The sequence below is a fragment of the Sorex araneus genome, chromosome 2 (assembly GCF_027595985.1).
Source record: "Sorex araneus isolate mSorAra2 chromosome 2, mSorAra2.pri, whole genome shotgun sequence".
NCBI lineage: Eukaryota > Metazoa > Chordata > Mammalia > Eulipotyphla > Soricidae > Sorex > Sorex araneus.
Genome location: NC_073303.1, coordinates 342,445,204 through 342,462,476, shown reverse-complemented (window position 1 = coordinate 342,462,476; position 17,273 = coordinate 342,445,204). Strand labels below are relative to the sequence as shown.

The 17,273-nt window shown below is 39.1% G+C and overlaps 1 protein-coding gene across 7 annotated transcripts in view; it reads left to right on the top strand.

Moving 5' to 3' along the window:
• The window catches only part of TRAPPC8 (trafficking protein particle complex subunit 8), an 87,844-nt gene extending 71,408 nt beyond the window's left edge, over positions 1 to 16,436 (top strand). For all 7 annotated transcript variants that reach the window (XM_004606045.2, XM_055125895.1, XM_055125894.1 and 4 more), the window contains 4 exons: positions 2,957 to 3,058; positions 5,760 to 5,905; positions 14,440 to 14,529; positions 15,394 to 16,436. In XM_004606045.2, coding sequence (XP_004606102.2) covers positions 2,957 to 3,058; positions 5,760 to 5,905; positions 14,440 to 14,529; positions 15,394 to 15,628 — 573 coding nt within the window. In that variant the 3' untranslated portion in view covers positions 15,629 to 16,436. The remainder of the gene's footprint in view (positions 1 to 2,956; positions 3,059 to 5,759; positions 5,906 to 14,439; positions 14,530 to 15,393) is intronic.
• Positions 16,437 to 17,273: the final 837 nt, after the last annotated feature.

Below are 17,273 nucleotides of genomic sequence, written 5' to 3'. Positions count from 1 at the left end.
CTAACTGCTGCATAGTATTCCATTGTATAGATGTACCAAAGTTTCTTTAACCAGTCATCTGTTCTCGGGCACTTGGTTTTTTTCCAGATTCTGGCTATTGTAAACAGTGCTGCAATGAACATATAAGTTCTCTGGTTTTCAGCTGCTGGTTGGCAGTTCATGACAAAGTTACTGCCACTTAATAAAATGCTACATTGGATAACGTAGCACTACTATTGTAATTGATATATAAATATTCTTATGGTAAATAATGTGTTGACTTCTACTTTAGTGGTGTGCAGACTATTTTTCCTATTTCCACCAATCCAGAGGTTATTTAAAGATTGAAAACCACCTAGAATGTTCAAATTTTAAAAATAAACATTTGGGGACACATTTGGTACGGGTAGGGGTGGGGACGATGGTGGACCATTCTTGGCGGTGCTCAGGACTTACTCCTGTTCTGTGCTTAGGGATCAATTCTGGCAGTACTTGGGGACTATATGGGGTACCATGGATTAAACTGGTGTCTGCCATGTACAAGGCAAAGCATACAATTTCAAATACGCTTTATTGAAACCAAGCTGATATTCCATCAGTTTTAATAAAATCAGTAAGCAAACAGATTGTTTAATGTTAATAAAATAGATGGGGGCAGAGAGATAGTACAGTGGGTAGAACACTTGCCTTGTATGCGGCTGACCTGGGTTCAATTCCTGGCACCCCATATGGTACCTTGAGCACCACCAGGAGTGATTCCTGAACGCAGAGCAAGAAATAAGCCATGAACACAGCCAGATGTGGCACCCTTCCCCACCCCCTCAAAAATGGACTGGTTATACATTATTAGCTTGAAATAACATGTTCTCAAAACTTAGAATCTAAAAAGTTCCTGTTTTTAGGCATAATAGTAACACAGCCTCTTACTGTAAACCAGCCGTCAATTAAATAGACCCATGGCATTTATGGATGTCATGAAATGTATTCTCGCCAAATAGCAATTTGTAATGTTTATGAGAAGATTTTAAGTGGTCAGGTCTATAATAAATTTATAATTTATTAACTTGAGAAAGTGACTATAGTAGATAGCCTTAATAGGGCTCTGATTTAAAGCTGATCCATTGAATGAACAACAGCTTCAAAAGGCATTATATTAGTTGTGGAGTGAGATATGTAGGGAGCATAGGACTTGAATTTAATATAATGTAGGTTCATTTGAATAAAATATAATGTAGGTGAAAACCAAGAGCACAACCATTTTTGTCTGGGTGGGGGGGGGGAAGAGAATAGGAGAATATTATACCCATTCTTCACCCAAAAAGAATTTGTCTTAAAAAGTAGCCTCTGTGGAGCCAAAGTGATAATACAAAGAGTAAAGTACTTGCTTGCATTTTGCCGAGACCTCTTTGATCCCTGGAACCACATATAATTCCCCAAACACGGTCAGGAATAAGCTCTGAACACACAGATGTGTGACCTAAAACCAAGACAGAAAGAAAGACAGCTTTTGAGTATCTATGATTGTTAGGAGATGGCTTTCGGTGACTTGCACTCTTTTTCTTTTGGATCACCTCTGGTGGTGCTTACGTGTGACTCCTGGACCTCGTGCTCAGGGTTCACTCCTAGTGGTGCTTGAGGGAACATAGGCAGTGCCAAGGATCAAAGGCAGAGCCTTAACCCCAGTTAACTGGAACACTTTTTGCTTGAGTTTATGGGACTTGCAAAATAGTATGACAGGCCTCAGTATTTTTTTATCTGTTCTTTCTCTCCCAAATAAAAGTTTATCCAGAAGGTGTTTAGTTTTCTGCTTTTCTGGGTTGTATATGAATAAATTTATTATTTATTTACTTGAGACAGTGACTAGCAGATACCCTTAATATGGCTCTCATTCAAAATTGACCCACTTTGAATGAACAAAAACTCCAAAAAACATTAAAGTTGTGGAGTGAGATGCTGAGCAAGTCCTAGGCCTCTTCTGAGTGAGCTCTGTGGGTGGCCACGAGTTAGATAAAGTAAGCGTAGGCATTGAAAATAAACATTTAGAGACTTTTGTAGAACTGTGACTAATTTTATAGAACTGTGGCTAATTTTATGTCTGTTGAATATAATGATATAAAAATTCAGCTTGTCAAAAAATTTTAAGCCTTTGTATTTGCATAATTGACAATAATAGTTCATTTGCAGAGCTATTTACAGATTATATTGTCACCTGAAGCAATTCAAAAAGGAAAAGAGCTATATGCTAGAATAAATGTTGAAATAAATGATTTCCTCTAACCACAGAGGAGAAAAAAAAAATTATCCCACTCTTTTTTTTAAGCATATGCACTTTAATTTCGATTCACCTAAAACTTGACCTGCCGGATTTATTTATTATAATCACTGTATCACTGTCATCCCATTCTTAGGACATATAAACTCTTTTGTTTATTAACAGTCTAGTAAAGAAGAAAGCTGTGGCACAGATCTTTTGTACTAGTTTTCTAAATGCTTTAGAGATAATTGGAAAATATTACAAGATCCGTCTCTAACATTTAGGCAGTTGTGTTATAATGAGTCAAAACAATGGCTTTTTGTAAAAAATGCTTCATTGCCTGAATAAATAGGCAAATAGGAATTATGGTACCATCTTGAGTATTTGTAATTAGCCATATTAACCATACTGTTTCCACCTTGCATCAGCTATTACCTTGGTTACTTTATTGTTTTCAGGGACCACACTTGGTAGTGGGCCTGGAGCTTCTGGGTAGCAGAGCTCAGCCTGCTGAAGGTGAATGTGGTCTGGTGGGTGATGCTCGGTCCACCAGGGCCATGCTGTAGTGCTTGGCTGGGGGAAAATGCAGTGCCAAGTATCAGGGTCAAGGCCTTCCACATAGTAAGTGTGTGCTTTAAGACTTGAGCTATCTTCCCAGCCCTCACTTTGGTAACTTGGATTTATTGCCAAGCTGGGTAATATTTCTGTGCTTTGTATTTTCAGGCGTATGTAGTGGAAGACAGTAAGCAGCTTATTTTGGAAGGTCAGCATCATGTTCTCCTTCACACTATAGGAAAAGAAGCCTTTTCATATCCTCAGAGACAGGTAATGAGAAAGTTTGCTTTGGGCTTTGTGATGTCTTGTGTCTTGTGGGTTGTTTGTTTATTATTGAGGTTTTCTTACACACTGGGTTGCAGTACACCAAAGATCACACACCTTGTTTGTTGTGATGCCTAAGATCCCAAACAGCAGAGCTTCTGGTTCACCCTTAGCCACGTGGGGCCAGGTTTGGAATTGAACTCAGGGTCTCAGCAGCCTGCTGTTGACAAAACAAATTTTAATTGTTACTAATGGTACTTTTCTGTTAGGTTTTATGAAGGTGCTAACTAGTACCCCAAACTTAATAAGAAACAATTTTCCCCTACGAATAGCATAAAAATCCTAACGAACTAGAATAGCACTTAAAAAACAAGTGAGAAAGAAAAAGAGAGAAAAAAAAATCAAGTGAGGTAGATTTTATAGACCTTCCTTATGTTGTAGTCTCATTTTGTATATTGTCCATTGCATGTCTTATTTTTCTATGTTACTTTGAGATTTTTTTATGATTCGCTGAGCTTTATGGATAAGTGGTTTTGTCATGCTATAGATTTGGAATCTAAGGACACTTAAGATTGAAGCCTAGTGAAATTACGTGCATAATTTGATGAAACTTAGCATATTACTCTTACGGGATTGTCAAAAGTGAGAGTCACTCCTTGTGATATTACTATAGAAGTTGTTCAGCACTGATTATGAAAATACTATTTTTACTCTTGAGCTGGAACAGAAAATAAATTTGTCTAAATATTCTCTGGAAAGTAGCTTTAGGTTTTTATTTCTTTTTGATGAACATTCTTCCTTCCTGATAGGTGGTGCAGTTACATACTCAATAGAAGTCTCAAACAACTTGTTTTTGAACTTTTTATTAAAATGTAGCGGAGAATAATGAATGGATAGATCATTCAGTTTCACAAGTTGGAGGACACTCCAATTAAGCCAGGACTCAGGTCTAGCAAAAATAGAATTTAACCAACGTACCAGAATTTCAGCTCTTTCCCAGTCTCAAGTCTTCTTCCCCCAGAGTACCTTCTAGTAATTTCTCCCTGGCTTCTCAGTCAAAACCAAATTTAGTTATTGCCTTTATAGCTATATAAGCCAAGGATCAGTAAATTTTTCTTCAAAAAAGCAAAATAGTATTTAAGACTGTGCTGTCTAGAAGTCTTTGTCATTATGATTCATCTCTGTTTTTTGGAGTCCAAAAGCATCCATAGACTGTAAATGAATGTGATTCAGTAAAACTTTATGTTAAAGGAAGAGGTAAGGGGCCAGAGAGATAGCATAGAGGGTAGGGTGCTTGCCTATATATGTGGCTGACCCAGGTTCAATCCCTATCACCATATAAGCTCCCCTGAGCACTGCTAGGAGCGATAGCTGAGTGCAGAGCCAGGAGTAACCTCTGAGCATTGCTGGGTATAGGCATCTAAGCCAAAAAAAAGAGGTGAGTTGACTTTGTCTATACCTGCTATAAATAAAAGTCTTAACTTGCTGGCTGGCTACTAAAAATAAAAAATTCCCTGGACAGTGAAGGAAAATGAAAGAAAAAAATAAGACAAGAAGATAATAGTACTAGAATTGGAGTGCCCTCTTGTTTAAGTTGGTGCTATTTAAATGTTTCTGCTCTGAGAGATTGTCAGTGGGCTGAGAATGTGATTTCATGTCTGAGGCCTGGATTTGACCCTTGCACTGCATGGTCCACTAGTATGCAGGGAGCAGCCCTAGAGCACAGAGCTGGGAGGAGCCTCAGAGCTTGCTAGATGTCGCCCCAAAACCAGAATAAATAAATGTTTGTAATATGCCTGACAGTGACCAGGTTAGACTTTTATGAGTATGTTAACCTACAGCATAGCATATGTTTCCAAAATATAAATTTAAGGCAATTTAAAATCTTAAACTATTTAAATAAGTACTACATAATTTGAATGTCTACAGTGTAAATACTAAGCAGTTTTGCCACTTGATAGTTAATTATAATGTCTGAAAAATTATTATATAAATCCCTTTTGCATCTGAGGAAAGTAAGTAGCTTACGAAGATCATGTATAGTTGTTCTAGAATTCAACTCTATATCCAACACATAATAGGACATGAGTAAATAATTTTGGATCGTAGCTTTCTCTTTTAGAGAAATTCCTTATCATATTCTCTTTTTCATTGTTGAGGTTCCAGTGATGGTTGCTCAGTGCTCCTTTGGTTGTATCTGCACACGTTCACGCTCAGTGCACCTTTGGTTTTGTTTGCACATGTTCACCAGGGGTCCCACTCTAAATGTGCCACTCATACACAATCTGGCTGTAATGCTTGCTGGGAGTTACTTTGGTAGTCAGCAAAGGTTGCACTTTCTGGCTGTGATGGGGTCACATCTCTTTAGATGTGGTACTCACACATAACCTGACATGCAGTGTGGCTGGAGAGCACTTGCGACATCAAGACTCAAACTGCATGTGACAGCAGCAGAAATCGAATTCATGACCTCTGTATTTGCAAGGCAAAAACCTGTTAAGGCACTGAGCTATTCTTTTGGGTCCCGGGATTCTAGTTCCTTTACCCTAGATTATATTGCAGATAATACCAACTGCTAGCTTAAATAATTGTAGAAAAGGTCCTGTTCATTTTTTACTTTGTATCTATTGGTTTTAACTTTGTATATATAGTAGACTTTATTGTGGCAAGGCAGTGCTTTTATTGTCAAATACTTTCATTTTCTCAGGAACCTCCAGAAATGGAACTATTGAGATTTTTCAGGCCGGAACACACTACAGTTCCCTCAAGACCATCAGCAGAACAACTTTCTAATCTTATCAAAACGAGTCTTCGCTATCCAGAGTCTTTCAATCATCCATTTCATCAAAAAAGGTTTGAAGTTTATTAAATTTGGTATAAAATTTTTTCTCCAACACATACTTATTTTGATAATAATATTATTCCAGATACTGAAGAGAAAATTCAGAATTAATATTATCAGCAGAAATTAAAGGGACTGAAGAAAATATACTAGGGATTAAGGCACTTAACTTGCAGCCAGCCCTAGTTTGGTCCTTTACACCACCTGGTCTTCCAAGCATCCCAGACACAGCTCTTCCAACCCTGAACACTGCTAGAGTGCCTAGTAATCCCAGCACCAAAGGGCTTGGTGGCCAAGAATTACTGGGCGATGCCCTGGGACCCCCTGAGCAGTTCTTAAGGTGCCCTCCCTGCTCAACATTTATTTTTTAAAGAGCAGCTTTTAAAAAATGACTTGAAAACAAAATATTATTTCATTTTGTCTTTATTTTTGACCTAGAAACTAAACCTAAGGGGTGACTATTAATAAAAGATCACCAAAGAGTTCACATCTAGTCAGATAGATTTAAGATTTACTAAATTTTTTAAGCGATAATCTTTTGGAGACTTTTTTATAGTTGTATTATTAGCTCTATATAAACAGTGTTATATAAATGGTCTTGAATCAGTGATACTTCAAAATATTGATGATTTGCATATGTAAGAAAATAATGAGGGGCCAGAGAGATAGTACAGCAGCTAGGGCATTTGCCTTGCCTGTGGCCAACCCAGGTTTGATCCCTGGGACCCCATAGGGTTCCCCAGCCCCACCAGAAGTGATCCCTGAGTGCAGAGCCAGAACTTGGTCCTGAGCACCACTGGATGTGACTCGTGATTCATCCTTCCTCCTCTCCCAAATCAGAGAAACCACCAAAGATCCCAAGATTATATAGTGATTTAGTCCCTTGTGGTGCATGTGGTTGACCCAGGCTTAATCCCCAGAAATAGTTTTGTTCCCTTGATTACAGAGCCTGGAATAAGCCTTCAGCACCATTGAGTATGGACAAAACAACAAAAAATGAAATACAGAGAGAAATCTTCTAGGTCATTCTGTAAGTGGTTTGGAGCTACACATTTTGATGATATTCACCTGCAAAGAATTTGGTAAAGGTTGGAAGGAACAAAAAGAGAATGATACAGGACACTGGCATCTAAATGATGAACCTTGCTACCAAATGGTCAGAATAATGAATGAACCAAAAAGTTGTTTATTGGAGCTGGCAACAAAATGATAATTTTTGAGAAGAATGTTACTACTAAGGGCTGGAGTGATAGCACAGTGGGTAGGGTGTTTTCCTTGCACACGGCCAACCCGGGTTCAATCCCCAGCATCCCATATGGTCCTCTGAGCACCCCCAGGGGTAATTTCTGAGTGCAGAGCCTGGAGTAACCCATGTGCATCGTTAGATGTGATCCAAAAAGCAAAAAAAAAAAAGAATGTTACTACTATAGGGCCATGAAAACCCACTATAGCAAGAGAATGGGTGATAAGTAAAGTTCTAAGTGTAGACCATCCTTTCAGAACAGAAACTATCTTTTGATGTTGCTGTTTCTTAGTGAGGTGTGGTGTGTCTTGGAGAAAATTTGAGAAATATAAAGGGCAGTGGTATCCTTAATAGTTGGAAAGTTATACACCAAAGATATACAGGACTTAACTTTGGACTGAAAAGGGGACCTTTTAAATCTTGGAAATGGGAAGAAAGTGGGGAGAGTTTTTTTTTTTAATTTATTTTATTAAATCACCCTGTGGAAAGTTACAAAGCTTATGCATGTTTCAGTAATACAATGTCTCAGTTATACAATGCTCGAACACCCATCCCTTCACCAGTGCACATATTCCACCACCAAAAACCCCAGTATACCTCCCACCCCTCAGCCCCCCATCCCCGCCTGCGTAGCTCATAAATTTCACTTCACTTTCTCTTTACCTTGATTACATTCCATATTTCAACACAAAACTATTGTTGTTGGAGTTTTCCCCCAAAAAAACAGCCCTGCTGAAAAGGAAGCATTTGATAATTAGTTTTTCATTGCTGAGAATGAAGAGATATAAAGTTGCGTGGCTGCTGTTGTGCCCACGCAGTTTGGGAATTCTGTATTTTAGTATTTTAGTAACTAAGTCGAGGGAGATTTATGTTAGAAATTGCATCATTTCCCTTTCTGGGGCAGCATGGAGCTATGGCTTAGTTCACAGTCTAGAGACATTGCTACAAAGCGGCTGCTGGTACCAGAAGTAGTCTAGCTGGCCTCTGGATCGTCAGTCAGCCGCAGAGCGGCTGCACAAACGTGTGGCCACCGGGTCGCATCTCAGCGGAGAGTGCGCTGGTATCGCCAGTGGGGAGAGTTTTAAGTGAATTTACACAGTACAAAGTGCCAAAATGCCTTTATTTTAGAGAATGTTTATATGATCACAATTAACTGTTTGTGTTAATCTCAGAGATAAGAGAATAAAGGGTAGAGAAGTTTGGTTTTTTTGTTTTTGTTTTTGTTTTGTTTTTAGTCACCAGTAGAACAGTTACAAAGCTTTCAGGATCAAGTCTCAGTCAAAGAGTGATCAAACACCCATGCCTTCTCCAGTGCACATGTTCCACCACCAAGAACCCCAGCATACCCCACCTCCCACCACCCCCCTGCCTCTGTGGCAGTGATTTTCACTTTACTCTCTCTTTACTTTACATTCAGTTTTCGACAGAAAATCCAGTATTACTATTTGGGGTTTTTCCCCCAACAATCGGACCTGTCGAAATGGCATCATTAGATCATGTTTTCTATTGCTGATAACAAAGAGCATATGCTGTTGCACGGTCTCAAAAACGGCTGTCCAGTTTTGGGATTCTGGTATTTTAGTAATTAAGTCAAGAGGTATTTCTGCCAGCAGCTGCTGCATACCTAGATTGGTTTGTGTGCCTCTGGGATCATGGCTGTTCAGGAGCGGAGGGGCTGTTCATGGGCGGCTGCTCGGGGTCTCATTTGGGTGGGGATCAGGGCCAGTTTTGCCCTCCCATCGCGAGATCCCCCTCCCCCGTGTGCCCCATCACTGCAAGCTCCTACCTCTCTGTCCAGTTGGCTCTGAAAAGTGGCGGTCGTCATGCTGCCGCAAAGAGGAAAAGGCCGAGGGACAAAAACCCTTCCCCTCCCGGGGCTGCACGGGGCCATAGCTTTGTTCACAGTCCAGGAGTATTTCTTTCAGCAGCCGCTGCGTTCCGAGATTGGTTTCTGTGCCTCTGGGATAATGGATGCTCAGGGGTGGGGGAGCCGTTCCTGAGCGGCTTTTTGTACATCAGGAAAGGTTTGGAGAATTAGTCCCAGTCCCACATACCGGAGCCATGTTAGTAGAAGCTCAGTGTCGCTAGGACTCCATCTGGAGAAGGTTGGGAGGCTCACCTTCTCCATCTGGGGTGCCCCGGTGTTGTTGGCTCAATCTGGGATCTGGAGCATTCTCTGGCTTGCGGTGCCCACTGGCCCGGATTCTTCACTGCTAGGTGTGGTTTGTTTATTTTTTTAATTTTTTTTATTGAATCACTGTGAGGTAGACCCTTGCAAAGCTGTTTATGATTAGGTTTTAGCCATACAATGTTATACCCATCCCTCCACCAGTGTACATTTCCCAGCACCAGTTTCCTTCACATCACACCCCCAACCTGCCTCTATGGCAGGCAATTCTCTCTCTCTCTTCCTCCCCCCACACCTCACCCTCTCTCTCCCTCTCCCTCCCTCTCCCTATCTCCCTCATTCTGTCTCCCTCCCTTTCTCCCTCTCCCCCTCCTTCCCTCTTTCCCTCTCTCCCTCCCTCCCTTCCCCCCTCTTTTCCTCTTTCTCCCTCTTCTTCCCCATCCTTTTCACCCCCTCTTCCTCCCTCCCATTTTGAGCATTGTGGTCTGCAATGCAGAGTCTGAAAGGTTATGATACCTTTACCTACTTTAATTCAGTTCTTGTTCATCGTGATCATTCCCAGCCATTATTGTCATACTGGTTTCTTTCCTATCTTACCTACCCTCCATCCCTCACACACTTGTGCTTGATTCCAACCATTGACCAGTCTGCCTAGCCTCTGTTTTCCCTGATCATGGATTTCACAGTCTTCTACTTTGAAAACAAATCCCGTGCTCGTGAGGAGCTGTGAGATTCCCCACACCGCAGGGCTGTATAAGCCCCTCACGAGCGCAAGGATTACTTGTGAAAGGTTGTTCTCAGGCTCTCCAGGTGGCTCTCTCACTGCCCTTTTTCGATGCTCTCAAGCCGCTTCTCCGGATGGACGAAGGAAGAATGAGAGCCAAGTTGGTTGCTGACTAGTCACTGTTTATTCAGTCTCTTGTCTCTCCCAGTTTTCTCCAACCTCCCCCCCCCCCCCGCCCTCTCTGTATCATCTCTCCTTCAATCAATCCATCCATCCAACAATCCAATTCTCCAACCATCAATCCAATGCAATCTCTCCCCACAGCCACTCTTTTTATCCTCTCACCATGCCTCCCAACCACGCCTACCCACAGGAAGCGTGATCAAAAATGTTTTTCCAGACTTCTTGACCACCTGCAGCCCACAAGGGCAAAACAGCCGTTAGGTGTGTTTCTCCTCTCCTTAGACCTGCAACTTAATTAGCATCTTTAATTCTCCTCCCTAATATTTATCATTCTGTATGGACACAGTAATAGACACTTTTAGGCTTATAGGGTGACTCTCCTGGGAACATCATACCAGACTCAGACTACAGTGCTCAGGCCGGATCAATCATTTCTAACCCCAGCAGGATCCAGTTCAAATCTAATTATTACTTTTTGGATCATGACAGAATTTGTCCATGACCAAGCTCTTAACTTATAGTTAAGCATTAGGGCACTTTGTCCAGGCCCATTTCGATGCCAGGGTAACTCATACCTCACCACTTGCCCTGGGTCCATCCAGTCCCTCATTGGGACCCTGCTTTGGGGGGTCTAGGAAGTAAGGGCAACTGAGGCTTAAGTTGAGAGAGCAGATGTCCAGGAGTTATATTATCTGGAGTCAATCAACTCCCAAGCCACAGGCTTGTCTTTTTTTTTTTTTTTTTCTTTTTGGGTCACACCTGGTGAGGCACAGGGGCCACTCCTGGCTCTGCACTCAGGAACCACTCCTGGTGGTGCTCAGGGTACCACATGGGATGCTGGGAATCAAACCCGGGTCGGCTGCGTGCAAGGCAAACACCCTGCCCGCTGTGCTATTGCTTCAGCCCCAGGTTTGTCTTTTTAACTGTCTTCCTGTATCCATACAAAAAGCAACTGCCCTGAAATAACTAACCATGCAAAGGACATTAAGGAGGAAAGACAATATTTACAAGTCAGAGTCTGATCAGGAGACAAAGGTAATTGACAGGTTGGGGGGCAGTCAGCAAACACAAGCTTCCAGCGGCCAGGGAGGAAGGGCAAACCAACCGTTATACTACATTCTACTATACATTTTTTTAATATACCACAAATGAATACAGTCATTCTGTATCTGTCCCTGTCCTTCTGACTTATTTCATTCAGCATGATACTCTGCATGTCCATCCATTTATAGGTAAATTTCATGACTTCATTTTTCCTAACAACTGTGTAGTATGCCATAGTTTCTTTATCCATTTGTCTGTTCTCAGGTGCTCAGGTTGTTTCTAGATTCTGGCTATGGTTAATAGTGCTGCAGTGAACATAGGAGTGCAGATGGTGTTTCTGCTGTGTGTTTTTGACCCTCCAAAATGTATTCCCAGAAGTGGTATTGCCGAGTCAAATAAGAGCTCAATTTCTAGTTTTTTGGAGAATGTCCATATTGTTTTCCAAAAAGGCTGGATCAGTCAGCATTCCCACCAACAGTGAGGGAAAGTCCCTTTCTCTCCAAATCCACACCAGCACTGGTTGCTCTTGTTCTTGTGGATGTGGGGCCAGTCTCTCTGGTGTGAGTTGATATCTCATTGTTGTTTTGATTTGCATCTCCCTGATGCTTAGTGATGTAGAGCATTTTTTCATGTACCTCATTTGAAATTTTGTTTTGTTTTTTTTTTTTTTGAGGAAGTTTCTGTTCATTTCTTCACCCTATTTTTTAATGGGGTTGGATGTTTTTTTCTTGTAGAATTTAACCAGTGCCTTGTGATATTAGCCCTTTATCAGAAGGGCATTGGGTGAATAACCTTTCCCATTCCATAGGCTGTCTTTGTATCTTATTTACCGTTTCTTTTGAGGTGCAGAAGCTTCTTAGTTTAATATAGTCCCAATTGTTTATCTTTGCTTCCACTTAGTGATTTTTCATCTTTGAAGAAAGATTTAGCTTCAATATTGTGGATGTTTTTGCCTACATTTTTTTCATGTACCTTATGGATTCGGGTCTGATGTTAAGGTCTTTAACCCTTTTTGATCTGACTTGTGTGTGTGGCGTTGGATAGAGGTCTGAGTCCATTTTTTTAAATGTAACTGTCCAGTTATGCCAGCACTTATTAAAGAGGCTTTTTTACTCCACTTTATATTTCTTTCCCCCTTATCAAAGATTAGGGGATTTCATATATATATATATACATATATATATATATATATGGGTCTATGCTAGGATATTCAACTCTATTCCACTGGTCTGTTATTCCAATGCTGTGCTGTTTTAGTTACTACCACTTTGTAGTATAGTTTGAAGTTGGGGAAGGTGATGCCTCCCAAGGATTGCTTTACCTTTTCATGCGGGGTTATTGTTCCATGTGAATTTCACAAGTGTTTCATCAATTTCTTTAAAAATTTCATAGATATCCTTATAGGGACTGCATTGAAGTAGAGAAGTTTTTTTTTTTCTTTTTTTGATTATTTGAAGTAGAGAAGTTTTTTAAGGTGACATTGGCGATAGCTACTGAAGGAAAGAGAGGTAACTGATGAAAAACATATAGCTGTGCTAGGCAATTTTAGGACCTCAAGGATTTAACATCAGAAATAAGAAAAAAACAGGGATGTAGCTCAGTGGTAGAGTATTTACTTGACACATCTGAGGCCCTAGGATGGATACCCAGTACTAGAGAGGGAAAAAACTAATTGATTAAATAAGTGATGCTAGACAATATTAATCTCTTTCATTGTGAAATATAACAGAAAATGTTCAACAAAAATTAGGACCATAATAATATTAAAAGTTGTATTTAAATAGTAGTAATTTTACCAGTTTGCACATCCCATTGCAACGTGGGAAGTCATCTCTGCTCTATCCCTTAACAAACACCATTTGTTCAAGTTTCAAAATTTCTACCAGTTATTTATAAATGTTTTTAAATTCTGAATCCTTGATTAGACTTGATATACAAAGTTATTGATAGTTGAGTTTAAAGTTATAATGAACATTGTGATACAATGTTCTAGCACCAATCCTGTCACCATGTCAACTTTCCTCCTTAGAATAGATATTAAAGTGGCCCCATAGTCACAGATTTCATAATCAAACAACAGAATGGCAAAAAACTTGAGTTTTTTCGCTTTGAGCTTTAAGTTATGCATTTGGATTTTAACAGTATATAATCAGACTTCACTTGTGACTTTATTTGTGCATATGTTGTTAATGTTGGTTCATTAATTTCTTGATTTGAAATTTATACCAGTTTATTTATATGTCCTCTTCTGTCTGTCCTTTCTCCTGAGTTTCAGTTAAACATGATAGGATACCAAAATCTAGTTTACTTAAAGGGCTTTCCTCATAATTTGTTGTTTATACACAACAAATTGATTCTCATATGTTCCCAAAAAAGATGATGCAAATTTGATAGAAAATTAAGTGCCCAACTATGCAAAATTCCCCAAATAAAGCAGTTTTCAGTAAGTATGAAGAAGTGGGTTCGTTGTTGGAATTTTTGTGGTTTTTTCCTCTGTAGATCTTTCTTAATTGAAATTACTTTTAGTGTTTTTGGGGGAGGGGAAATAACTTCCTAGAAACACTTTATTTCTTAAGATTGGCAATAATGAAACTAAAATGATTTTGTAAACATGCCAAAAACAGTAACATGTCTCAGGGTGGAGACTTTACTGGTGCCCACTGGAGCAAATGAACAATGGGATGACAGGGCTACAGTACTACAGTATATATTTTGCTATTTAGTATTCAAGCATTGGAGTAATGTTATACTTTTTATTTACATAAATTGTCTCGTTTCTTTGAAACTCTATTTTCCCCCTTCAGTTTGTTTTTAAGGGCTTATACTATGTATAATACATATTCTTTTTAGGTGGCCTCCACATCTGGGTGGTGCTCAGCCAGGACTTGCTTCTGGCTCTGTGTGGAGGTGCTTGGGTAACCACACAGGATTCTGGGAATCAAACCTCTGTCAGCCCTGTGCAAGGCACTTGAGCTACCCATTGTACTATCACTCCAGCCCCTTTAAATATTCTTAGTTTATTTTCAAGTTAGAGAAATAGTACAGGGATAAGGTCTCACACCTGGCCTACTCCGGTTTGAACCCTGGCACCCCTGAGCACCGCTGATCCTGTAGCTTCTGAGCACTGTTGGTTGTGGCCTAAAACAAAGAACAGAAGAGCTTATCTAGAAAGTTGGTTAAAAAGAAAACATTTAACCTTTTAAAAAAATTTTTTTCCCTATAGCCTTTGTTTAGTTCCAGTTACCCTTTTACTTTCCAATTGTTCAAAGGCTGATGTTGATGTGATCGTTGATCTTCGACATAAAACAACAAGGTAAAGATTTATCTGGTACAAGATTACCTTGGGTTTAAGATTTAAAGTGACTTGAGGGCAGTTTAATTTAAAGTTACGCAAGTGGGAGTAGTTTACCCAGGAATCCTTTCATCTTTGTGTTTGGTGTTACAGAAAAGCTAAAGAGCTTTAATGCTAAAGAACTGAAAAGAGTAAGGAAATGAAAAGTATATTCAGAGACAGTAAATGATTTTTACTAGGCACACAAAAAATTTTTAAGGCTTGTTGGTTATAAAGAACACTAAAACTGAAAGCCAAGTTTATAGCTTAAAAGGGGAGGAGGGTTTCCTTCTAATTATAAAATAGTACCTTAGAAAAGACAACACCTGTGTTCTTATAGCTGATACTCCAAGAACTTGAAGTGTTTTGTGAGTTGAGAAGTTTTTGAGGAAGCTTGGAAAAATGTATTTATGTATTATGTAGCACTCCAGACAGAATTTGAGTAAGCTCTCTGGAAGCCTAATACATTTTTTATGTGATTATATGTATTCTAAATGAATTTCGTTTCTTTTGGTAGATGCTTTTTAACAGTTTCAATGTTATAAGCATTTTAAAACGTACATTTATTTTTCTGTCTAGATGACCAAATGTTTAAAAACTAAGTTTTGATTGCAGGTTCCATTATTTATTAGCTACAGCTTTGAATAGTAAATAGATAATTTACTCTGTGTGTTATACTAGAAAATAATAACTGTTGATAGTGGTTAATTAATAGCTGTAGCTTTTAATCATTATTAATATGTTGATCTCATAAATTGCTAGATGAAAGATGTGTTAATGGGTCATTGGAAAAATAATTTATGAATACAAAAGTTCTCCAAGCTAACGATTTTCCTCTTCCTTTAGCCCAGAAGCATTGGAAATCCATGGATCATTCACTTGGCTTGGACAAACACAATACAAACTTCAGCTTAAAAGCCAGGAGATTCGTAGTTTGCAGCTGAAAGCATGCTTTGTCCATACAGGTGTTTATAATCTTGGAACTCCTAGGGTATTTGCCAAGTTATCAGACCAAGTTATGGTGTTTGAAACAAGTCAGCAGAATTCTATGCCTGCCCTAATCATTATCAATAATGAATGACAGCTTGCAAATTTGTACTGAAATCTACATTGGTTTTATTTTACCAAATGGGTTTTACAGCAGTATTTGAAATACCTAACTTGTTATGGAGGTTGGTGTCAGATCACTGCAAAATACTTTGACTTGTCGATTTGTTGATGATGTAAAGCACGTTGAACTGAGAATGCTTAACATTCTTTTTTTGTATTTCTTTAAATCCTGGTAAATAATTTACATGCTCATTATACAGAACTTCAACATATCCATGCACCTTATTAAGCCCCGTCTTAAAAACCAGTGTCTAAGTCTGCTGTTACAACTTATCAATGCTTAATGAATTTACAGAGATAATTTTGAGGAAAGAAAGGCCTTGTTGGCAATACTTCTATTAAGCCATTAGTCTATAAATTCCAGCTTTACTGTGAAGTTCTATAGAGTGTAAAGTAACAAATTTTCTTGTCTCACTTCACACAGTTCTCTCAAATCACTTTTGAACTTTGGTTTAGAGAGTCATCATACTTAAGTATCTTGTCATTCCATTGGCTTATACAAAAGTTTGTAAAAGACAAAAAATTTTTTTCTGATGCTTCGAATATAGTTTTGAAAGGAGTTTCACCTTCTCCCCTCATTCATCTCAGCCTAGAGTGCACTATTTCGCAATATGAGATCTTGATCATTTAAATTATCATATTCTTTATTATGTAACTTTAACAATTGAGTTGATCTGTTCAAAATATAAATCTACTCTAGTTAATTAAAAATAAGCTTTTCAGAAATGTATTATATTTATAACAAATGTAAATAGAATAAAGACATGCTATTCACTGTACAGATTTACTGGATATCACTTTTTTTAAAATCTGAGGACTAAATATATTCTTTAAAATTAATACCAGCCATATTATTATAGCAGATTCCAGATCTATTTCTTTTAAAAACTCTTAATGTCTTTGTTTCCTATATTTCTATAGCTTGGTTATCTTGTACATGAGCAAATGAAATTTGTTCTTAAATATGTTGTATGTCTATATTTGGTTATGAATTTGGATAACCCTTTTATATATTGTGAGAAAGATCAGTGAATATTAGCCTATTATAAAAACACATTGCAGATTCTGACACTAGTTGTTGGAGACTAGGTAATTTAGACTTCAGCTGAGAAAAAATTAAGTTTGAGCAAATTGCTGCTTATATAGTCGATTATCAGTGAACCAAAGTACAAGGCGTGCTGGGTGCTGCTTGCCTTGCATGCGACCTACCCAGGTTAGCAAGCTAGGAGTAAACATACCTTCTGTAATCTCTTAGAGGGCAACCATAATGTCCATGCTCAGTGCAATGTGGTAGGAAGTTATGAGGCCCCTTCCCCCCTTTGTTTTTGTTTTTAGGGACCACACTTCATGATGTTCAGGGCTAACTACTGGCACTGTGCTCAGGGATTACTCCTGGTAGCCTTAGGGACTATATGGGATGCTGGAGATCGAACCCAGGTTGACCACATGCAGAGAAAGCTTCCTGCCCACTGTGCTACCACTCTGGCCCCAAGTTTGTCTAAAGAGGCTCCTGTGACACTGGTTTTGGGTGAGCCTTCTGTGTTAACCGTTTTCACTCACTGAGTTTGGTGGGTTTCTGTGTGTCTTCCCCATTGGGTTTGCAGTGTTCCTGCTAT